The following is a 24,145-nucleotide window of genomic DNA, read 5'->3' on the forward strand; positions in this document are numbered from 1 at the left end:
GAAACAATAAATATCACTGATTGATTGATCGGCCCTGGGAAGAACCAGCTAAAAGCGGAGTCTGCGCCTGCGCACAAGAAGGAGGCCCGACCAGCGCCCCCGGCGGGAGGGGGTTGTAAATGATCGAGGACTCGGCGCCTGCGCACCGGGGCTGAGTTGCGAGGACTACATTTCCCAAGAGGCAACGGGGCGAAGAAGCGACGGCTGCGCCTGCGCGGCGGAGGCGGGGACTGTGGGGTGGAGCGGCCACCATCTTGGAGCGGGAGGCGGAGCGGAGCCGACGGGGAGCGACCGGGCCGCTGTCGCCGCCATGAACCCCGAGTAGTGAGTGACCCCGCTTCCCTTACTCAGCCCCCATCGCGGAGGGGCCGCCGGAAGCCCCCTCCTCCCCTTTCCATCGCCGCTTCGGTCCGCGCGGTGTCTTCCTCCCCGGGGACCCCGCTGCCCTTCCCCCGCCGCCGCTACATCCGGGTTCCTCCCCCGCTGACCCTCTGCATCCGGGTCCTGGCCACCCCTTGCCCGGGGGGAGGGGCGGGAGGAGGGGGCGCCCCCCTCCCCCCCCAGGACCTTCCACCCCGGTTGGGGGGGGGGGGAAGGGCGGGGCAGATTTTGAGGGTCCTAACGTGTCCCGCAAAGTGTAGCGGCGATGACACATCTCCAGTCGCCATTCTCTCCACCCCTCGGGATTAACAACGATAATGACGATCGAGGGATTTGCAAAACGCTGGGATGGATTCCTTTATTCCATCGGCTTTATTGAGCGCTGACTGTGTGCGGAGCACTGGGCTAAACGCTTGGAATGGCAACAGCCCCTCCCTGCCTGTCAGCGGGCTCCCAGGCTAAACGGGGGAAACGAGGAGTGTGGATGCTAATGTTGGGATTTGTTAAGCGCTTACTAATAATAATAATAATAATGTTGGTATTTGTTAAGCGCTTACTATGTGCCGAGCACTGTTCTAAGCGCTGGGGTAGACATAGGGGAATCAGGTTGTCCCACGTGGGGCTCACAGTCTTAATCCCCATTTTACAGATGAGGGAACTGAGGCGCAGAGAAGTGAAGTGACTCGCCCACAGTCACACAGCCGACAAGTGGCAGAGCTGGGATTCGAACTCATGAGCCCTGACTCCCAAGCTTGTGCTCTTTCCACTGAGCCACGCTGCTTCTCACTATGTGCAGAGCACCGTTCTAAGCGCTGGGGGAGATACAGGGTCATCAGGTTGTCCCACGGGAGGCTCACAGTCTTCATTCCCATTTTACAGATGAGGGAACTGAGGCCCAGTGAAGTGACTTGCCCGCAGTCACACAGCTAAGTGGCAGAGTCGGGATTCGAACCCGTGACCTCTGACTCCCAAGCCCGGCCTCTTTCCACTCGGCTTGGACACCAGTCCCGGGCCCCCGTGGGGCTCCCGGTGTCAATCCCCATTTTGCAGAGGAGGGAGCTGAGGCCCAGTGAAGCGACTTGCCCAAGGTCGCCCAGCAGACAAGTGGCCGAGTCGGGATTGGAACCCACGACCTTCCGACTTCCAGGCCCGGTGTCTAGCCAGTGGGCCGAGCCGCTTCTCCCTTGAGGGACGCTTTGGGGCTTGGGCACGGCTCACCCCCAGCCTCCCTCCTTTGCGGGGGTTAGTGGGGCAGACTGCCCCATGGCGGGGATCACAGCCGCTTTGCAGGCCCAGCTCCCCTCCCCGCACGACCGTCCGGCTCCAGGACATCTCTCCACCCTGGCAGGGTGAGGGGTGGGCTGGCCGGTTGAGACACTTTTCATCACCCCAGTTTCACACGTCACGGGGCGTGCAATCATTCTATCCCCCGCAGAGTTGAGGTGCACTCTCTTAAACCTGGGCACTGGCTTGGGCAAGAATTTCCCACCGGGGAGGTTGTCGGGTGGCGAAGCCTCCACTGGACCTTTAGTAATAATGGCAATAATAATAGTCGTTCAGCACAGCGGGCCATACCCCGTACTGGACGCCCGGTTAGATTCGGTACTGTCCCGATCAGACATGGCCCTTGGCCCACATGGGGCTCCGCAGTGTAAGGGGGAGGGAGGGTGGGTAAATCCCCATTTTGCAGATGAGGAAACTGTGGCCCAGAGAGGGGAAGTGATTTATCCTAGATTAACCAGCAGGCAAGTAGTAGAATTCAGAATTAGAGAAGCAGCGTGGCTTAGGGGAAAGCGCACGGGTTTGGGAGTCAGAGGACGTGGACCCTGATCCCGGCTCTGCCACTTGTCTGCTGCGTGACCGTGGGCAAGGAACTTTACTTCTCTGTGCCTCAGTTACCTCATGAGGATTAAGACTGTGAGCCCCACGTGGACACCCGATTACCTTGCCTCTCTCCCAGCGTTTAGAACACTGTTTGGCACATAGTAAACGCTTAATGAACACCATCATTATTATTATTAATTCAGGCCTCCTGACTCCCAATGCCTGGGCTCTTTCCACCAGGTTATGCTGCTTTCCTGCCCATTCACCTGGGTTTTTGTTTTTTTTTAATGTCATCTGTTAAGCATTTACTCCATGCCAGGCACTGTAGTAAGTGCTGCGGAAGAGACAGGCTAATCAGGTTGGACACAGTCCATGTCCTACGTGGAGTTCACAGTCCTAATCCCCATTTTACAGATGAGGGACCTGAGGCCCAGAGAAGTGAAGCGACTTGCCCGAGGTCACCCAGCAGGCACGTGGCGGGGCCGGGATTGGAACCCAGGTCCTCCGGCTCCCAGGCCCATGCTCCTTCCACGAGGCCACGCTGTGATTGTGCTGGGAGGCAGGGGATTGGACTCGCTGACGTACGGCACTTCCAGCTTGGAGTGGCCTTGGCATTCCCAGCGCGTCCGTCTGCGTTACCTCCCCGCTTGGCAGAGGTGCCGAGGCCTCCCCTTTCCCCTCGATGGCAGAATTCTGAACGTTTTTGTTACATGGCCTGGACTACTGGGCTTTGCCTCTTGTCTATCCATCCATCCCCCCCGCCCGACACAAGTGTTCAATAATTATCGTATTTGTTAAGCGCTTACTATGTGCCGAGCACTGTTCTAAGCGCCGGGATAGATACAGAGCAATCAGGCTGTCCCCTGTGGGGCACACAGGCTTAATCCCCATTTTACAGATGAGGCAACTGAGTCACAGAGAAGTTAAGTGGCTTGCCCAAGGTCACACAGCAGACAAGTGGCAGAGCCGGGATTAGAACCCACGTCCTCTCACTCCCAAGTCCGGGCTCTTTCCACTAAACCACGCTGCTTCTCCAGTTTCGTTCTCTATTCTATTCTCTGTTCCTCTACTTCATTCCAACTCCTCTCCCTACCTGTAGGGTTGGACCTTCTGTGGATCGATTAGAGAAGCGGCGTGGCTCAGTGGAAAGATCACGGGCTTAGGAGTCAAAGGTCATGGGTTCTAATCTCGGCTCCGCCACTTGTCAGCTGTGTGACTTTGGGCAAGTCACTTAACTTCTCGGGGCCTCAGTTCCCTCATCTGTAAAATAGGGATTAAGACTGTGAGCCTCATGTGGGACAACCTGATTACCTTGTATCTCCCCCCGTGCTTAGAACAGTGCTCGGCACATAGTAAGGGCTTAACAAATACCAACATTATTATCGATTACCTTGTATCACCTCCCAGAGCTCAGCCCAGTGTTTTGGCACGTTAGAAAGGACTTAATAAATGCCATTGTCGTTATTGTGTTCATCATCTCCGGGGCGTACGGTCCGCTGTCGACGGCCGGAGGGATTGCAGGCCTCCTCTCCTTTGTCTGTAACCCTCACCGCCCCAACCCCTGCTCCAGACCGAGAACCAGATGGAGCCCACGCAGGCTCCCTTCTTTTGGATTCTTTGGGGTCGGGCTTCTCCCCGTAGGAGCGGAGAAACAGTGTGGCTTAGTGGCTAGAGCCCGGGCCTGGGAGGCAGACGGACCTGGGTTCTAATCCCGGTTCCGCCACACGTCTGCTGTGTGACCTCAGGCAAGTCACTTCACTTCTCTGGGCCTCGGCTACCTCATCTGTAAGATGGGGATCGAGAGCGTGAGCCCGTGTGGGACGGGGACTGTGTCCAACCTCATTAACCTGGATCTACCCAAGTGCTTCATTCAGTCGTATTTATTGAGCGCTTACTGTGTGCAGAGAACTGGACGAAGCGCTTGGAAAATATCATTCGGCAACAGAGAGAGACAATCCCTGCCTGCTATGGGCTCAAAGTTTAGAAGGGGGGAGACAGACATCAAAACAAATAAGGAGGCATCAGTAGCGTCGATATCAATAGAATTATAGGTACAGACACATCAGAACAAGTAAACAGGCATTAATATAAATAAATAGAATTGTAGATATATAGCTTCAAAGCCCTACTGAAAGCTCAACTCCTCCAGGAGACCTTCCCAGATTGAGCCCCCCTTTTCCTCTACTCCTCCTCCCCTCCCCATCGCCCCGACTCCCTCCCTCTGCTCTACCTCCTCTCCCCGCCCCACAGCACTTGCGTATGTATGTACATATGTATTATTCTATTTATTTTATTATGTGTATATCTATAATTCCATTTATGCTGATGCTATCGATACCTGTCCACTTGCTCGGTTTCGTTTTGTCGTCTGTCGCCCCCCCCTTCTAGACTGTGAGCCCGTTGGGTAGGGATTGTCTCTGTTTGTTGCCAGCTTGTACTTTCCAAGTGCTTAGTACAGTGCTCTGCGCACAGTAAGCGCTCAATAAATATGATTGAATGAATGAATGCACAAGTGCTGTGGGGTGGGCGGGGGGCGTAGAGCAAAGGGAACAAGTTGAAGCGATAGGGAAGGGGGAGCTGAAGCAAAGGGGGGCTTAGTCTGGGAAGGCCTCTTGGAGGAGGTGAGCCTTCAGGAGGGCTTTGAAGAGGGAAAGAGAGTTAGTTTGGTGGCTGTGAGGAGGGAGGGCGATCCAGGTCAGAGGCAGGACGTAGGCCGGGGCTCAACGAGAATGAGGAGGAGAGTGAGAAGGTGCTTGGCCTATAGTAAGCATTTAACAAGTACCATTTTTTATTATTATTATCTAGAGAAAAGGGGAGGTGATAGCTTGCCTTGCCTTTCCCGAGGGTTCCCTCTTGCCTCTCATCCCCTTCCTCTGGATACTCATCGGGTTCCCTTTCCTTCTCAGTCAATCAGTCGTATTTGTTGAGCGCTTAGTGTGTGCAGAGCACGGTACTAAGCCCTTGGGAGAGGACAACAACAGACGCACACATTCCCTGCCCACAATGAGCTGACAGTCTAGAGGGGCCAACGACCCACCTTCCCCGTTGATAAAGAAGGACCCCTCCCGCTGAGGAGTCTAAGCTCATTATGGGCAGGGAACACGTCTGTCTGCGTATTCTGCAGCTCTGCACACAGTCAGCGCTCAATAAATATGACTGAATGACTGACTGACACTACTAAAAAGAAACCCTTGCAGGAGATGGAGAAGTCATTCATCCGGCTGGATTGTCCGACTTCTGACTGTCCTTCCCCGAAGCAGCGTGGCTCAGTGGGAAGAGCCCGGGCTCGGGAGTCAGAAGGTCTTGGGTTCTAATCCCGGCTCCGCCACTCGCCTGCTGTGTGACCTTGAGCAGGTCGCTTCACTTCTCTGGGCCTCAGTTCCCTCATCTGGAAAATGGGGATGGAGACTGGGAGCCCCACGTGGGACAGGGACTGTGTCCAAACCGATTCGTTCGCATCCACCCCAGCGCTTAGTGCAATGTGTGACGCTTAGTAAGCGCTGAACAAATGCCATTATTCTTATTGTTATCATCGCACGCTCCCAAGCACTCAGTAAATGCCCCTGATTGATTAAAGAGAAGTTTTAATAATAATAATATTGGTATTTGTTAAGCGCTTACTATGTGCGAAGCACTGTTCTAAGCGCTGGGGCGGATACAGAGTAATCAGGTTGTCCCACGTGGGGCTCCCAGTCTTCATCCCCATTTTACAGATGAGGGAACTGAGACCCAGTGAAGTGACGTGCCCAAAGTCACATAGCTGACAAGTGGCGTAGCCAGGATTAGAACCCCTAACCTCTGACTCCCAAGCCCGGGCTCTCCCCACTGAGCCACGCTGCTTCGGGGAAGGACGGTCAGAAGCCGGGCAATCCAGCCGGATGAATGACTCCTCCACCTCCTGCAAGGATTTCATTTTAGTAGTCAGTCATTCAGTCGTATTTATTGAGCGCTGACTGTGTGCCGAGCACTGTACTAAGCGCTTGGAAATGACAGTTCAGCAACAGAGACAATCCCTACCCAACAGCAGGTTCACAGTCTAGAAGGGAGAGAGAGACAACGAAACAAAACAACTGGTGGAATTTTTTTTTAGTAGTATTTTTTAGACTAACAGAGCTGGAGGGACCCCAGCCGCCGGAGGTGGGCCACCATCTGCCTACCAGCCTGGCTGGAGGAAGTTCTTCCGCAGCTCTGACTGAGTGCTCTCTTCCTGCCTAGCCACCTAACTTCTCTGTGCCTCGGTGACCTCATCTGTAAAATGGGGATTAAGACTGTGAGCCCCACGTGGGACAACCTGATCACCTTGTAGCCCCCCCCCCCAGCGCTTAGCACATAGTAAGCGCTTAACAGATGCCATCCTTCGTATTTCTGGAGTCGTGGCTCAGTGGAAAGAGCCTGGGCTTTGGAGTCAAAGATCATGGGTTCGACTCCCGGCTCTGCCACTTGTCAGCTGTGTGACTGTGGGCAAGTCACTTAACTTCTCTGTGCCTCAGTTACCTCATCTGTAAAATGGGGCTTAACTGTGAGCCTCCCGTGGGACAACCTGATTACCCTGTATCTATCCCAGCGCTTAGAACAGTGCTCTGCACATAGTAAGTGCTTAACAAATACCAACACTATTGTTATTAATATTTGAGCTTGTTCCCTCTGGATCCTCTCTGAATGCAGATCCCAGCCAGGATGCAGGGGGCCTAGTGGCTAGAGCCCAGCTCTGCTACTTGTCTGCTGGGGGACCTTGGCCGAGTCACATCACTCCTCTGGGCCTCAGTTGCCTCATCTCTAAAATGGGAAGTAAGACTGTGAGCCCCAAGTGGGACAGGGATCGGGTCCAACCTGATGAGCTTGTAGCCGCCCCGACCTTGGCCGAGTCACATCACTCCTCTGGGCCTCAGTTGCCTCATCTCCAAAATGGGAAGTAAGACTGTGAGCCCCAAGTGGGACTGGGATCGGGTCTAACCTGATTAGCTTGTTGCCGCCCCGGCGCTCAGGACAGTGCCTGGCACATAGTAAGTGCCCAACAGATGTCATTAAGAGAAGGGCGCAGAACAAGCGGGGGGCACTGGTCAGACATCTCCAGGTACCAGGGAGGTGCTGGTGGGCAACAAGGAGAAGTGTGTGTGTGTGTGTGAAAAGGCATTTTTAAAATACTTGCACAAGGGATGATATTGCAGAGGAATTTTCCTTGTAAGCGGGAGTCAGGGAGGGTGCGAAGAGGGAAGGGCGCAGAGAGCTCCCCTGCTTCCCATCTTACTTCCCAATCCCCCCTCTCCTCCAGTGACTACCTGTTCAAGCTGCTGTTGATTGGTGACTCGGGTGTTGGGAAGTCTTGCCTGCTGCTACGATTCGCTGTGAGTCCCCTTCCTCCATTTGGACTTTGGGCTTTCTTTAGTCAGTCACATCTACTGAGCGCCTACCGTGGGCAGAGCACTGTACTAAACGCCTGGGAGAGGCCAGAGAGTCAGCAGGAACGATCCCCGCCCTCCCAGAGCCTGTACTTTGGGAGCTTCTCCCCGTCTAGGCGGGGAGCTCCTTGTGGGGCGGGAACGTGTCTACCAATTCTGTTGTAGTGGACTCTCCCCAGCGCTTAGCACAGCACCCTGCACAGAATAAACACTCTTGTTGATCGGTTGCAAGCCGGCGCGTACAAGCAGCGTATTGCGTGCTTGGGAGAGCAAAATCAAAGCAGTAGACGCGATCCCTGGCCTCAGCGAGCTTGCAGTCTAGCTGGGGGGGGGGGGGGGGGCGCTTAGAATAAATTACACTCTTCCAAGTGGATAGTCAGTGCTCTGCATCCAGTAAGCAACTGTTCAGTAAATACCCTTGATTGGTTGGTGAGAGGAGAGGCTCCGTGGCTCCGTGGATGAGGAAACGCTTGGGGATTTGATCCTGGATCAGGGAACGGACCCAGGCATCGCATCCACCGGCGCCTCGTTCCGTGTAAAGAGTTCCACGGGCCAGGAGGCGGGCAGGGTGGCCGAGGGTCACGGGGCCTGAGGCCAGGCGGGACGGCAGGGGGTCGGGGGCAGTTGGGACACCAGGGATCCTCAGGCCAGGGGCCAGGCGGAGCAGACAGGACGGTTGAGGTGTGTGGGGCCGGGGGCAGACGGGCGGGATGGCAGGGGGGCAGTTGGGATGACTGGTCCACGGGTCGGGGGACAGGCAGAGCGGACAGGACGGTCGGGGATCGTGGGGCCAGGTGGGTCGGGACAGCCAGGGCCCCTGGGGTTAGGGTTAGGTGGGATTGCCGGGGGCCGTTGGGCCCTGAGGTGGGGCCAGCTGGCTGGGCACTGCAAGGAGCCAAGGTTTGGTTGGGACGGCGGAGGGCTGCGAAGGGGCCGGGGGCAGAGGCGGAAACTGGGTTTCGAATGGAGAAGAGTAGCGAGCCGGGTCTAGGGAACAAGAAGACGGGAGAAGGGTGTGCTGCAGGGGGTGGCGGGGCCATGATGTGGGGCCGGGGGGACAGGAGGGGCCTGTCGGGAAAGAGTCGTGGCGGGCGGTGCCCGGCACTGGCCAGGAGCCTCAGCGTGGCTCCCCCCGCCCCCACCCAGGATGACACGTACACGGAGAGCTACATCAGCACCATCGGGGTGGACTTCAAAATCCGAACCATCGAGCTGGACGGCAAAACCATCAAACTGCAGATCGTGAGTGGACCCGTGGTCTCCCCCAGCCCGGCGGGGAGGGGAAGGGAGGGAGAGGCCCCCGGGGCTGGAGCGGCCCCCGTCCTGACGGCCCTGATGTCCGGCACAGTGGGATACGGCGGGGCAGGAGCGGTTCCGGACCATCACCTCCAGCTATTACCGCGGGGCCCACGGCATCATCGTGGTGTACGATGTCACTGACCAGGTGAGGCCTCGTCACCCTCTTCTCCCCCTCCCTTCGCAGCCACACACGGGCCAGGTGTCGGGAGGGAGCTGGACCTTTGACCCATGGGCCTGCTCTGACTCTCGCTCCTTGAACAGGGCTCTCCCACCCCAGTCCCCCAGGGCTCCAGGCAGGGTTGGTCCAGGCTGCTGCCAATGTTCCAAGGAAGCGGGGAATACACTCAATCGATTAATCGTATTTATTGAGCACTTACTGTGCGCAGAGTACTGTTCTGAGCACCGGGGAGAGTATAATAGAACAATATAAGACACATTCCCTGCCCACGAGAAGCTTACAGTCTAGAATGGGAGACGGACATTAATAGAAATCAATAAATGAAGGTTCTGGACATAAGTGCTGTGGGGCTGGGAGAGGGGGTGAATAAAGGGAGCAAGTCAGGGGATCACAGAAGGGAGTGGGAGAAGAGGAAAGGAGGGCGTCGTCAGGGAAGGGCTCTTGGAGGAGACGTGCCTTCATTGAGGCTTCGAAGGTGGGGAGAGTCTTTGTCTGTCTGATAGGAGGAGGGAGGGCGTTCCAGGCCAGAGGCAGGATGTGGGTGAGAGGTCGGCGGCGAGATAGACGAGATCAAGGTACAGTGAGTAGGTTGGCGTCAGAGGAGTGAAGTGTGCGGGCTGGGTTGGAGTAGAGTAGCAAGATGAGGTGAGAGGGGGGAAGCTGATGGAGCGCTTAAAAGCCAGAGGTGAAGAGTTTCTGTTTGTTGAGGAGGTGGGTGGGAAACCCCTGGAGGTTCTTGAGGAGCGGGGAAGCGTGGACCCAGTGTTTTTATAGAAAAATGATCCGGGCAGCGGAGCGAAGTATGGACCGGAGAGGAGAGAGACACGAGGCAGGGAGGTCAGCAAGGAGGCTGATACGGCGGGGCGGGGATGAATAAGCGATAGTATGAACGTGGTAGCCGTTGGATGGAGGGGAAAGGGCGGATTTTGGCGATGTCGTGAAGGTTGAACCGACGGGAATTATTGATAGGCCGAATACCTGGGTTGAACGAGAGAGATGGGTGGAGGATAACACCCAGGTAACGGACTTAAAGACGGTGGCGCTGCCTACGGTGATGGGAAGGTAAGGAGTTGTGTTTTGGACAATGTAGAACAGTTGGAGGACCTTCCCGGGAACCTCCGGGGCTTGTTCCCGGTACCTGCTGACCTCCCATCGAGTCCAGGGGCTTAATGATAATAGAAATAATAATAATGGTATTTGTTAAGCGCCTATTGTGGACCAAGCGCTGGGGTAGATAGAAGATGATCAGATCGGGCACAATCCCTGCTCAACGTGGAGCCCACGGCCTAAGTAAGAGGGAGATAAGGTATTGGATCCCCATTCTGCAGATGAGGAAACTGAGGTCCAGAGAAGCAAAGAGACTTGCCCAGAGTCACCCAGCAGGTAAGTGGCAGAGCTGGGATTAGAGGCCAGGTCCTTCTGACTCCCAGGGCCGGGCTCCCTCCGCTAGGCCACGCTGCTGGTCTTCCCTCATCTTCCCTTCCCCTCTCCCACCGAGCGGGCACTCCGGCCGTCATGGCCGGTCCCGGGTCCTTCCCGGTGCTCCCGGGAGTGCCTTCACACTGGCAGTGCAGTCTAGTCCAGGTGGGACCCGACCCCCTCTCTTCAAATGGGGGGAAGGGACGGCGGGACACGGACACACCCTCGGGGAGAGGCTGTGTGGCCTGGTGCAAAAAGGGCACCGGGTGGGACGACAGGAACCCTCGGTTCTAATCCCATCTGCGCTCTCGACCCGCTCCGGGGCCACGGGCAAGTCTTAACCGCTCGGGGCCTCGGTTTCCCCATCAGTAAAACGGCAGTAAGACGCCTGCTCACGGTCCCTGCCAGGGCCTGTGTCCGATGGGATTATCTTGCAGTATTGACACTCAGTAAGGACTTGATAACCCCCCCATCGACACAAATGCCACATGAGGCATGACTGGTACCCCTTGGGCAACCCATAGCCGATTCCCCTCCCTGGCCCGGGAGCGAAGCACCCAGCCACCCTCCCTGGGGCCGTGCCCAGGTCTTCCTCCCCAAAATATCTTGTGGGGCAGTACCTGCCACACTGCACACGCATGAGCTTACTGTGTGCAGCGCACTGTATTAAGCGTTTTGGAAAGCACAGTACATCAGTAAGGAGAGACAGTCCCTGTCCGTAACCAGCTCACAGTCTAGAGGCGGGGGAGACAGGCATCAATACAAGTAAACAGACATCAATACAAATAAATAAAATGACAGATATATACATAAGTGCCGCGGGGCGGGGAGGAGGAGATTGTGCCTTCGGTAAGGTTTTGACGGGGGGAAAGTGTCATTGTCTGTGGGATTTGAGGAGGGAGAGCGTTCCAGGCCAGAGATAGGATGTGAGCCGGTGGTCGGCGGCGAGTCAGACACGATGGAGGCCCAGTGAGAAGGTTAGCGGCACCAGAGGAGCAAAGTGTGCGAGCTGCATTGTAGGAGAGAAGCAAAGTGAGGTAAGAGGGGGCAAGGTGATGGCCCAGAGAAGCTACGTGACCTTCCCGGGGTCACCCAGCAGGCCGGTGGTGGCAGCCAAACTCTCTGGGGCTCCTGGATCCCAGCCCAGGCCCCGCAGGGGAAAAAGAATGGGCCAGAAACGCCTGGGCCCAGACTGGACAGCAGTTTTTAACTGGAGTCCACCCCCCCGCCCCCGTTGGGAATGGGGAGACACTGGTTTGAAGAGCCACAGGCCCAGAGGATTCAGCCTCACTTCCACCCTGCCCCCCCCATTTTTAATTAATGGTATTGGTTAAACACTTAACATGTACCAGGCGAGGTACTAAATGCTGCAGTAGAGGAAGGATAATCAGGTTGGACACAGTCCCTGTCCCATACAGGGCTCACGGTCTCAATCCCCATTTTACAGGAGAGGGAACTGAGGCGCAGAGAAGTAGCATTGCCTAGTGGATGGACCCCGGGCCTGGGAGTCGGAAGGACCTGGTTTCTAATCCCGGATCCACCACCTGTCTGCTGTGGGACCACGGACTGGTCACTGAACTTCCCTGTGCCTCAGTTCCCTCATCCGGAAAATGGAATTAAGGCTGTGAGCCCCATATGGAACATGGACTGTGTCCACCCTTCATTTTTTCATTCAGTCATATTTAGGGAGCGCTTTCTGTGTGCAGGGCACTGTACTAAGCGCTTGGGAAAGTACAATACAGCAATAAAAAGAGAGTCCCTGCCCACAACCAGCTCACAGTCTAGGAGGTGGGGACAGACAGTACAAATAAACAGGTCTTGAAACATCAATACAAGTAAACAGGCATCAATATAAATAAGGTTACGGGTATATACGTAAGCGCTGTGGGGCGGGGAGATGGGGGAAGAGCAAAGGGAGCGGGTCAGGGTGATGCGGGAGAGGGAGATGAGGAAAAGCGGGGCTTAGTTTGGGAAGGTCTCTTGGAGGAGATGCACCTTCATCAGGGCTTTGAAGAGGGGGAGAATGATTGCGGATTTGGGGAGGGAGAGTGTTCCAGGCCAGAGGTAGGACGTGGGCCAGGGGTCGGCGGCGAGACAGGTGAGAACGAGGCCCAGTGAGAAGATTAGCGGCACCAGAGGAGCGTGCGGGCTGGGTTGCCGAAGGAGAGAAGGGAGGTGAGGTAGGAGGGGGCAAGGTGATGGACGGCTTTAAAGCCAATAGTGAGGAGTTTTCGTTTCATACGGAGGTGGACGGGCAACCTCAGGAGATTTTTGAAGAGGGGGCGTTGACCGGCCCCGAACATTTCTGTAGAGAGATCATCCAGGCAGGGGAGTGAGGTATGGACTGAAGTGGGGAAGAGGCAGAAGGTTGGGAGGTCAGAAAGGAGGCTGATGCAGTAATCCCGGCAGGAGAGGATGAGTGATTGTACTAACCTTATGTCTACCCCCCCACTGCTTAGCACAGTGCCTGGCACATAGCAAATGCCATAAAAAAACAAACGGGAAGAGAGATGACTTGCCCAGGGTCACACAGCCAACACGTGGCGGAGCTGGGATTAGAACCCAGGTCCTTCTGACTCCCAGGCCTGGACTCTTTTCTCCTGTTCACACCGCTTCCCCCTCCGTAAAACACACGCAAACTCCCCCTCACTCTGCTCTCTCTCTCACACACACACACACACACACACACACTCTGGTGTGCTCGCGCTGTGTGTGTCTGTCTCTCTCTGTCTGTCTCCTTTCCCTCTCTCCGTCCCTCCCCGCCAGGAGTCCTACAGCAACGTGAAGCAGTGGCTGCAGGAGATCGACCGCTACGCCAGCGAGAACGTCAACAAGCTTCTGGTGGGGAACAAGAGCGACCTGACCACCAAGAAAGTGGTGGACAACACCACCGCCAAGGTGAGGGGCGGGGACCGGGGGGACCGGGCCCCGGGCCGAGCCTCCCCCACCCCCCTCCTCTCCCGGCCCCCTTCCCGCGGTCGCCCACCGGCCCGCGTCGTTCCACGCAGGAGTTTGCCGATTCCCTGGGCATCCCGTTCCTGGAGACCAGCGCCAAGAACGCCACCAACGTGGAGCAGGCCTTCATGACCATGGCGGCCGAGATCAAGAAGCGGATGGGCCCCGGGGCCGCCTCGGGGGGCGAGCGGCCCAACCTCAAGATCGACAGCACCCCCGTGAAGCCCGCCGGCGGGGGCTGCTGCTAGGGGGCGGGGGCTGCCGTTCAGGGGCCGGGGTCGGGGCCGACGACCGGCCCCGTCTCCCCTCGGATGATGCCCTCGAGGAAGGGAGGGAGGGGGCCTGCCCGGCCCCTCCGCCTCACCCCCGCAGGGTGTGTGATTCTGCAGCTTCTGGGGGTGACTCCTGCCGCACCCCCCGCACCCCCTGACCCCCGCGCCCAGTCAGCGCCGGGCTCCCGGAGCCGTCTCGGTGGGGGGCTCCCAGCGGGAAAGTAGGGACGCGTTCGGGGCCCCCACCCCCGCCCCCCCAAGTCACTTTAAGGTCCCCCCTCCTCTGCCCCCCTCCTTCTCCTGCGGGTGGGAGGGCCTCCGCCTCTCTTCCCGCTTTATTTAGGCCCCCCCTCCCCCTCCCCCACGTCTTTCTCCCCCCACTCAGCCCCGCTGCCCTCCGGTCTCCAGGGTCCGGGGGGGAGGGTGGGGGGCGGCTGGGACCGGCAGGAAGGGGTGCCGCCCGCGTGGGAAGAGGACGGGGGCCGGGGCCCTCCCTCCGGCCCCGCGCCCCTTCCGGCCCGCCGCCCCCGCCCGCACACCCGCGCTCTGTCGGCCGACCCGGTGGGGCTTCAGAAATCCGTCCAGGTTCGGGCCCTCTGGGGTCTGAGCACAAAAGCCAAACGGGTGTGGGCGGTAGCAGTTCCCCATAGGAACCGGTGCCCGGTGGGGGGGTCCCCCTTTCCCGCCCCCACCCTCACACACACGGCCTTCCGGCCCGCGGGAGCCCGCTCCCCCGCCCGCCTCACCTTCCGTCCCCGCCGGGCCGCGGGGGAGGCGGGCGGGCACGGACCCTTAACCCCCTCGGCTCCGGGCCCGGCCCGCGGCCCGATCCGGCCCTCGGGTTCCCGCCTTGGCCCCGGGAGGGGGCTTGGGGCTCCCCTTCCCCTGTCCACCGGGCTGCGGCCCCTGCCCTCCCGCCCCATCTGCCCACGTCAGTCCTTCCTGGCTGGGACCGAAGTCCAGGCCTAGGGGGTGGGGTCCCCCCAGTCTGCTGGGCCCCGCCCCACCCCCCCGCAGCCCCAGATAGCGTCCTCAGCTCTATAGGAATCCGGGTCTGGGGGTGTCTCTCTCCCCCCCCGCCCCGGGGAGCAGCGGGATCTTGTCTTGGGGCCTTTCGTCGCTCAGCCCCCTTCCCCCCTTTTCTGAAGCTGACAGAGCCCAGGGTTTGGTCAGAGGCAATGGAAATCTCTCCGTCTCTTCTAAAAAGCCATGAGCCTCATCTGTTGCCTCTCCCTCTGCCTCCGTCTCTTTTTCCACCCCTCCCCATATATTTAAGTACTCTGGTGGGGGCCCGGGGCAGCCCCGCTCGGTGCACCCATGTTCTCCCCGCCCCCCCCCCCCCCATCCTCCCCCTGTGTCACGGGCGTTTTGCAAGGAAAAGCCACTTGGAAAAGGACAAAAAAATCGTCAATAAATCTCCACGGCCCTCGGGAGAGCCGAGGGGTTTTGCAAGGAAGCTGGCGGGTGGCCGGTGTGGTTTTGTGGGCCGCCGGGCGGGGGGGTGGGGGCGTCCCGGGCCGAGTCCTGCCCCCGGTGAGAGCCTCTGACCCACTTCGGGGGCCCGGCGACCTCCATCCTCCCCCTTTAATCCCGCCGCAGGCCCCAACCGGGCCCGGCTCGCCTCCCTGCCGTCGTCTCCGTCAGTCGCCGCCCCCAAGCCCCCCGACCCACCTCTCAGTCTTCTCTAATGGGGGGCCGAAAAAGCAAAATCCCCAAGCCCCCCGGCCCTTCCCTGCCCGCAGGCCTTCGTGACGCGGAGCCTTTCCCCCTCCCTCTCTCCAGCCTCCCGCCGGCCGAGAAGCGGAGAGGGGGACCGGCAGATCCCGCCCCCCTCGCCGGGGGTCCAACCGGTCCCCGTGCCCGCCTCGGGGGAGCGAAGCCCTCCCGGCGGGCCGTGCGTGGGAGGGGACACGATTGCGGGGCCAGGGTGCGTGTGCACGCGGGCTTCCAGGGCGGGGGGGGGGGTCTGTCTGGGAGCTGTGCACTTGCAGCACAGCGTGTGCCGAGGGGAGGGAGACGGTCCTCCGTGTGTGCACCTGTGTGTGCGCTGGGGGGGCGGCGGCGCTTCCCCCGTCGGGCCGAGCTCCGCCAGGGGGCGCCCCTGCGCCCGGCGCCGCTCCGCCCCCTGGTGGGCGGAGTGGGAGGTGTGCCCCGGCTCGACTCCGCCCCCTGGCGGCGCCCGCGCCCCTGCCGCCCCAGCCGCCGCCGCCGCCGCCGCCGGGCGAGCGCGGGATGAGGCAGAGGGGCCCGGGCGGCCCGCAGCCCGCCCCGCCCCCGCCCCGCCCCGCCCGGGGACCCCCCTCCCCGCCGCTCCCGGACACCGCCCCCATGCCAGCCCGGGCCTGACACCCAAGGGGGGCACAGCCGCCGACCCCGCAGACGCCGCCCGGCCCGTCCCGTCCCGTCCCGTCCCGCCGGCCCGGCCCGGCCCGGGGCCGCCCCCCGCCTCCCCGCGCTGGCGCCCCCCGGCCCGGCGCTGGGCTCCGGAGCCATGGCCTTCACCTTCGCCGCTTTCTGCTACATGCTCACCCTGGTGCTCTGCGCCTCCCTCATCTTCTTTGTCATCTGGCACGTAAGGCCCGGGGGGCTGACGGGGGGCTAGCGGGGGGGGGGGAAACGGGGACCGGGAGGGCGGGGGGCGGCGGGGCTCAGCGGCTCCGGGGGACCCGGGACTCGGTGCCCCGGGAGATGAGGGGAAACTCGGCGCCTGTCCCTGCCCCTGCCTCGGCTCCCACCCCTGTCCGTCGCTTTCCCTTCTCCTCTCTTGCCCACCCGCCCCGTTTCCCATCTCCTTTTCTCCTCGCCTGCCCGCTGCCCCCGATTTCCTTCTGCTCCCTCCTTTCTCCTCTTTTTGGTGTCTGGCGGACTCAGGTCTCAGCCCCTCCCGCGGTGCCCCCCTCGGGCTGGTCCTTTCGGATGCCGATGGTCCCCGCCCCCCCCCCCCCGCCCATCCCCCGTCCTCCGGTCCGGTCCGATCCGGTCCGGCCGTCCACCCGCCCGCGGCTCTGTCCGCCGGGGCTGTCCTCTCTCTATCCCCGTTTTCTCCATTGTGGGTTTTTCCAGCCGAAATGATGGAGCCGGTCACCATGGCAACTGCATCTGTTTACAGGGACCCGCATCTCCAGGTTCCCCGTTAACCCTTTCCCTGGGGCGGCCCCCACCCCCGAGTCTCTGGCCCCCTCCCCCTTCCTTCCCTCCCTCTCTCTCCGGGCCGACCCCCTTCCCCCCCCACCCGACCACCCCCAAGCCCGGCCTCGGCTGGCAGGCTGAAGGATCGTCCCGCTGCCGAACCCCCCTCCTCCCATCCCCCACCCCGGCCTTCTCCTTCTTCCCAACCCTCTTCTCCCTCCTGAGTGTCTCTCGGCTTTTCCGGTGTCCTCCTTTTGCTTCTGCTCTTTCGCCCCATTCCTCTTCTGAGCTATTTCCCGTCGGACTCACTATCTCTCTCTCTGTCTACCTCTCTCTCTGTCTTCCTCTCTGTGACTCGACCTCCCGGCTCTCTCCCCGGGCCCATCTCCCAATCTAGGTCTCCCGCTTCTCTTCAGTTTCCTTCTCCCCGTCATCCCCGTCTCATCTGGTCCTTCTCTCCTACCTCCCAGGCCTCCTCTGTCCCGTGCCCCCCCCCCCAGCCCACCACCACCTCCTTTCTCCCCCTCCCACCTTCCCGCTCCTCTGTCTCATCCCTCCATGTCTCTCTCCCCTCTCTTTCTCCAAGTCGGACCCCTCCCTCTGTCTCTCTCCCTCCTTCCCTCTGTTCCTCCTGGTCTCTTTCCCCGTGGGTCCGTCTGCCCTCCGTCTGTCACTCGGTCTCTCTGACGCCCCCACCGCTCTCCCTCCCTTCTCCCCCCCCCCCCCCCCCCGGTGCAGCTCCTGTGCTGTAGCAGCTCCCCCCACCCCGATCTCCCTGGGCCACTGGAAGGTCAGAGGGGGAGCAGAAGCAGAGCTGGAGGGGTGAAGGGAGAGCAGAGCTCGGGTAGGAGTAAGGGGGAGCAGACAGGGGGCTGGGATGGAGGGGGGCAGGTAGAGCTGGGTCAGGGGGAGGGAGGGAGCAAAGCTAGGGAAGGGGTCGGGGAAGCAGAGCTGAGGGAGGGGAGGGAGAGGAGCTGGGACAGGAGTTGGAGCAAAGCTGGGGTAGAGAAAGAGCAAATCTAGGTCAGGGGCCGGGAGAGCAGAGCTAGGGCTGGGGTTTGGAGGGAGCAGAGCTGGGGCAGGGATGGGGGGCAGCAGAACTGAGGCAGGGGTCGGGGGGAAGCAGAGCTGGAGCTGGGAGACGGAGGAAACTGAGCCGGAGGGAATGAGAGCTCTGGGGCAAAGGGAGAGGAAGCAGAGTTGGGGCAGGAGGAAGGAAAGCAGAGGTGGGAGAGGGGGAGCAGAGGCGGAAGAGGGGGAGCAGAGCTGGGAGAGGGAGAGCAGAGCTGGGAGAGGGAGAGCAGAGCCAGGGCAGGCTGGAGCTGGGGAGAGGTGAGGGGCAGGGAGAGGAGCCGGAGCAGAATAGAAAGAAGTGATCACAAGAAAGCCCTCTCCTATTTCTCTTTCTCGCTCCTTTCCCTCCCCGCTGCCTTCTTCCTCTTCTTCTTCCCTCTACCTTTTCCTCAGCCTCCCCGCCCACTCTTTCTCCTGGACTCAGGCATCCCGTCAGTCCCGTGACCCTTCCATGCCCCAGGGGCCGGCCTGCCCTCAGAGCTGAAACTTAAGGTGTCCCCAGGAGGAAGGAACAGTTGTGTGTAGGGGGGGGCGGAGGGCTCTGTTCAGCTTCAGTGCTGCTAATCGGTGGGTGGGGAGTGGAGGGGCATCTGGACACTAAGAGCCCCCGGGAGGCCTGAGGGGAGCTGCTTCTGAAGGGACATTGAGCCTAGACCTGGGAAGGGATGTGGGTTCTAATCCCAGTTCTGCCCCATGTCTGTTATGTGACCTTGGGTAAATCACTTAATTTCTCTGTTACTCAGTTACCTCATCTGTACAATGGGGATTAAGACTGTGAGCCCCCTGTGGGACAGAGATTATGTCCAACCAGATTACCTTGTTTCTACTCCAGGGCTTATTATTATTATTAAGGATAATAACTGTGGTGTTTCTTAAGAGCTTACTATGTGCCAGGCATTGTACTAAGCGCTGGGATGGATACCAGCAAATCAGTTTGGACACAATCCCTGTCCCATGTGGAACTCACAGTCCCAATCCCCATTTTTACAGAGGAGGGTACAGAGGCACAGAGAAGTGAAGTGACTTGCATAAGGTTGGCACATAGTAATAAATACCACCGTTATTATTAGTATTATTATTATCGTTATGGACCTAGATCACTATGAGTTGGAGATTTCAGTCCTGAGATACACTTGGCTCTGGGATGGAGTAGTTTTTAGAGAGGAAGGAGAGGTTAGGGGAGCCCCTCCGTTTTGGCTGAAGGAGCTGTGGAAGAGATGGCTCTCTCTCCCACCGAGAGACAAGGAAAGTGCCCTCCTTCTCCCACCTGGGCCTCCGTCTCAGATCCCCTGCTCTTTTAGCATCAAGTTGGAGAGAGAGCCCCTGCCTTCTCAGACCCCTTGGACACCCTCCAACCCTTCAGATTGGAGGCCAGAGCCCCCTGAAGCAATCCCCCCCCCCACCAACCCACCTCCCAGTCTCCCCTAACCCTTCAGCCCTTGTGCTGGGGAGATGAGGTGCCATCTGCTGGTTGCCAGGCAACCCCGGAGCCACCATTCTTGACAGGTGCCGTCGGGTGAGTGACGCGTGTCAGCTGTCGCCGTGGGGGGAGAAGCTTGTTTATTCCCGTGGGACTGAGTCACTGGCAGGCGAGGAGGGTAGGGGGTGGTGTAGACACCCGCCTGGACGTTTGTTCCCGCCTGTTGCGAGGGGGCACGGCCGCTTCCTTTCCGCCTCCCGGGCCCCGCCGCCGTCGTCTGTGACCCCGCGGCCCACCAGAAGCGGCCACGTGGAGGGACCGAGTTGGGCGCCGGGCCCGGCTGGGAGCCAGGCTGGGGACCGCTGAGGGCCCCCGGCTCCGGGCCTCGGGGAGGAGCAGCAGGGCCGGGTGGCTCGGGCTCTGGTGGGTTCCAGATGGCAGCGCCAGGCGTCGGGAACAGGGGAAGCACGATGTTCTCACACGCGGGCCTGGCGCGGAGCTCCGAAAGAGAAGACTCTGGAGCCGCGACGGCTGGGCGGGGAGGAGAGGCCCGGTGGAGGCCAGATAGCCTGGGTCCCTGGAGGACAGAGCTGCAGGAGGCTGCAGGCAGAACACCTGGGGCCGAGGAAGGCCGGGGTGTGGGGGGACAGAGGGGAGGGACAGCAGAGCCCGGGCCTTGGGGGCCCAACACCTGGGCCCTGGAAGTGGACGGCGAGAAGATGGGGAGAAACCCAAGGCCGCTCTGGTTGCCCAGTTTTTAAAACAGCGCCTGACACCTCATAGGTACTTAACTTAAATACCATGAGTAAGGAGTCTTCCTTCCCGTGGTCTTGCTTTCCCCCTCCGCACCGGGCACCCAGACCTCTTGGCCCTGAGATCGAAGCTGGAACCTAGTGGCGATGACCCTTCTTCCCCCATCACATTGACAGAATAATAAGAATAATAACTGTGGTATTTGTTAAGCACTTACCGTGCCAGACACCGTACTAAGCGCTGGGTTGGATACAAGCAAATCGGGTTGGACTCAGTCCCTGTCCCACCTGGGGCTCACAGTCTCAATCCTCATTTTACAGATGAGGGAACTGAGGCCCAGAGAAGGGAAGTGACTTGCCTACGTTCACAGAGCAGACTAGTGGTGGAGCAGGATTAGAATCCACGACCTCTTCAATGCCTCCATTACTTCTAATTCCAGACCTAGAAGGGGATGGGAAGCATTGCTGGCGGGGGTTGGGGAGAAACCCGGTCTCTTCCCTCTGAAGCAGTGTGGCCTAGTGGATAGAGCACAGGCCCGGGAGTCAGAAGGACGTCGTTCTAATCCCAGCTCCTGCACTTGTCTTCTGGGTGACCTTGGACCAGTCACTTCACTTCTCTGGGTCTCAGTTCCCTCATCTCTAAAATGGGGATCGAGACTGTGAGCCCCATGCGGGACAGGGACTGCGTCCACTCTGATTAGCCTGTACCCACCCCAGCACTGATCAGTGCCTGGCACAGAGGTGCTTAACGAATACTTTTAAAACAAATACCAGTGCTCAGGGGTTGGGAGAAAGAGTTAAGGGACGGGGATGTCTGGGTGCCAGCAAACCTGACCCCTGGTGAGGAAGGAGGGGAGACCGGGACCCTCGAGAGCAGGCCGCAGCTGGGCTCTGGGATCTGCATCTGCCACCAAGGGGGCTGACGGGGTGGAGGTGGTGGGGGCATCTCTCTAACGCCCGCTCTCCCAATCCCTCCGCAGATCATTGCCTTCGATGAGCTGAGGACAGACTTCAAGAACCCAATCGATCAAGGCAACCCCGCCAGGGCCGTAAGTCAATACATGTGATGTGCAGAGGTGTGTTTGTCCGTCTGTCCGTCCGTCTCTGGGTGTGAGGGTGACCCGGGGGCTTCTCAAAGGGACAGACATGGGGTTTGGGAGGAAGGGTCTGTGGATTCTGGGAGGGGAAGCGGGCCCTAGTGCCCTCGCCCCAGATTAGGGGAAAGTCTCCAATACCCCCTCACACTCCCTTTCACCTTCCTCCCGTTCCCCACCCCCAGGCCCCTGAACCCGGGGCAGGGATCCCCTAGTCTGCCTCTCGACAACTGTGATGGAATCCCGCTCCGTTGCCTTGGAGATGAGGGTGAAGTTCCTTTCCCGGTGACAGTTGCCATGGAGATGGTAGCAGGTCGCTTCCCCTCCTCAGTGACATCCCCATGGAAACGGGGCCGACCGCCACGGTGGGGGGGAAGGGGGGAGGGCAAAGAAGGGGGGGTTGGATGTCAGGCCTCTGACTTCTCTCCTCCCACCTTCCCCATCAACCCAGACTGTTCCTGCCAACACCTTCTGCCCAGCAGGAGCCAACCCTTGCCCACCTGCCCAGCCTGGCCTAGCCGCCCTGGCCCGGCCCCTCAGCCCCGATGTCCTTATGGCCTTTCTCAGTCCTCCCCGTCTCCCTGACCCCCTTCTCTCCTTCCCACAGCGAGAGCGATTGAAAAACATCGAGCGGATCTGCTGCCTCTTACGGAAGGTCAGTGGGGGGGGGGGGGGCCCGGGCGCCTGACAGGTCACCTGCGGAGGAGAGGGAGAGTCGAGCCCCTCCCACCGCCTAGGGACCCCTACACCTGTGGCCTGCTCTCCCATTTTCCGCCCCATTTCCCCCAGAGGCGGATGCACTGGGTGGGAATAATGAAATGCTCATTGGAAACCATTGTGCAGATGATGTCCTTTTTCCCAGAGGGCTCGGAGGAGGCCGGGGGTTGGGGGGCGGCCTCGGCTCCCTCCACCTGGGCCTCCCCCTTCTTCCCTCCCCACCCCCGCACCTCAACTCCATTGCTGCACACTGGGCACCCGGACCTAAATACAGCAAGCTCAAGTTTGGTCCTAAATAGAAGGCAGGCAGGCAGACGGGCTGCTCAGGGTTGGTGAGGGGGGGATCTCGGCTGGGGAGGGGGCTTGATCCTAACCGGTGCCCGCCCCCACCAGCTGGTGGTCCCCGAGTACTCCATCCACGGCCTCTTCTGCCTGATGTTCCTGTGCGCGGCCGAGTGGGTCACGTTGGGCCTCAACATCCCCCTCCTCTTCTACCACCTCTGGAGGTGATTCGGGGTTGGGGGGGAGGGTTGGGGGGAAGGAGAGACCCGAGGCGAGGGGGAGCAACCCCAGGCCGGGGGTGGGGTGTGTGTGTGTGTGTGAGGATGGGGGAGACACCCTGAGACTGAGGGGGTTGGTAAAGAGGGAGCAAGCCACGGGGCTGAGGTGACAGGTGGGAGAACGGGGAGCAATCCCAGGACCGAGATGTGTAACATCATCATTGTGGTATTCGTTAAGCGCTTACTATGTGCCACTGTACTGAGCACTGGGGTACATACAAGCTAATCGGGTTGGACATAGAGCGTGACCCACATAGGGCTGTGTGTGTGTGTGTGTGTATTTTGGGGAGAAGACGGACATCCTGAACCCGAGGTGAGAGGGGATTAAGTCTGGGGCTGAGATGGGGCAGGGGCAGCCACCCCAGGCCCGAGGTGGGTGAGTGGTGGGTCTATGGGTGAGCGACCCCGATTGAGGGTCGGAGGGGACAATGGCTGGGGTCAGCAGCAGGACAGCCGACCCCCGCCTCCGCCCAGGTACTTCCACCGCCCGGCCGACGGCTCCGAGGTCATGTACGACGCCGTGTCCATCATGAACGCCGACATCCTCAACTACTGCCAGAAGGAGTCCTGGTGCAAACTTGCCTTCTACCTGCTCTCCTTCTTCTATTACCTGTACAGGTGAGGCCCACTCCACTCCGCCCCGCTGCTCCCCTAGGCCCACCCAGCTGGGACTTCCTCCTCCTCCTCTTGCTGTTTCCCCGCTCCCCCGGGGTTCCTGTTCTCCCTCACGCCTCCCTCTCTTCCCCACAGTATGGTTTATACGTTGGTGAGTTTCTAAAGGGGGAAGCCGGCCAGGGAGTGAACCCCAAGAACAGACCGGACGCCTGTGTACCCCTGTCCCCTCACCCCCGTTTTGGGCAGCAGAGAGCACCCCCCTCACCCCCCCTCGATCGCTGTGACACTTCTGACCCCAAGGGGTGGAAGGAGGCAGCCCTCCCCTCCAGCCCACCCCCCAGATCCTCTCTTCTGCTGCTGCTGCGGGGGCGGCTCTGTTCTCACTACCTGAACCTCCCTCCCCTGCAGCTGCTAAGACTGAAGCAGGGGAGAGGGGTCCTGTGGTCCTTATCCCTTCCCCGGGGGGGACTAAGGGCAGGGGGAGAGGATCGCCCCCCACCCCTAGTGCAGCCCCAGGGCTGGGGTGGACGGGAGGAAGCCAATGGGATGATTGGATTTAAAGATGTGACTGTGAAGCTCCCCTTTTCCCCTCCCCCCCCCCCATTCTGGCATTCCCCGCTCTCCCCCTTTCTCTTCCTTCCTGGCCCAGCCCGGTCCCCTGCTGTCCCCCGTTTTCTATGTCGCTGGGGGGGGGTCTCTCCAGCTCTCCGGGGCCCCGGAGAACTTCGTGTGTAAAGGATCTCTCGGCCCCACCCCCGGCCATTTGTGACTGAATAAATAATTGCAAACATTTTGGGGGCCTGTGTCCGCGGGGTGGGGGCGGCGTACGAGGGCAACCAGTACAGGGGAGGCGGGTGTGGATCCGGTGGCGGGGAGCACAGTGCGGGGAGCAGAGTGCGAGCACGGCCACAGCATGAATAAGCAGCGTGGCTCAGTGGAAAGAGCACGGGCTTTGGAGTCAGAGGTCATGGGTTCGAATCCCGGCTCGGCCACTTGTCAGCTGGGTGACTTTGGGCAAGTCACTTAACTTCTCGGTGCCTCAGTTACCTCATCTGTA

At 59.9% G+C, this 24,145-nt stretch overlaps 2 protein-coding genes across 2 annotated transcripts; both read left to right on the forward strand.

Moving 5' to 3' along the window:
• The first annotated feature begins 221 nt into the window (after nt 1-221).
• Nucleotides 222-15,183, forward strand: RAB1B (RAB1B, member RAS oncogene family). The gene is made up of 6 exons (XM_029060159.1): nt 222-324; nt 7,478-7,550; nt 8,751-8,846; nt 8,953-9,048; nt 13,267-13,398; nt 13,509-15,183. Exons 1-6 carry the CDS (start codon nt 311-313, stop codon nt 13,701-13,703), a joined length of 606 nt encoding a protein of 201 aa, XP_028915992.1. The 5' UTR covers nt 222-310; the 3' UTR covers nt 13,704-15,183.
• Nucleotides 15,184-16,161: 978 nt separating this feature from the next.
• CNIH2 (cornichon family AMPA receptor auxiliary protein 2) lies at nt 16,162-23,878 on the forward strand. The gene is made up of 6 exons (XM_029060158.1): nt 16,162-16,299; nt 21,083-21,151; nt 21,804-21,851; nt 22,307-22,419; nt 22,948-23,091; nt 23,224-23,878. The coding sequence occupies exons 1-6, from the start codon at nt 16,219-16,221 to the stop codon at nt 23,249-23,251; spliced, it is 483 nt and encodes a 160-aa protein (XP_028915991.1). The 5' UTR covers nt 16,162-16,218; the 3' UTR covers nt 23,252-23,878.
• The last annotated feature ends 267 nt before the right edge of the window (nt 23,879-24,145 follow it).

This window comes from Ornithorhynchus anatinus, chromosome 3 (genome assembly GCF_004115215.2).
Source record: "Ornithorhynchus anatinus isolate Pmale09 chromosome 3, mOrnAna1.pri.v4, whole genome shotgun sequence".
In the NCBI taxonomy this organism is placed as follows: Eukaryota; Metazoa; Chordata; class Mammalia; order Monotremata; family Ornithorhynchidae; genus Ornithorhynchus; species Ornithorhynchus anatinus.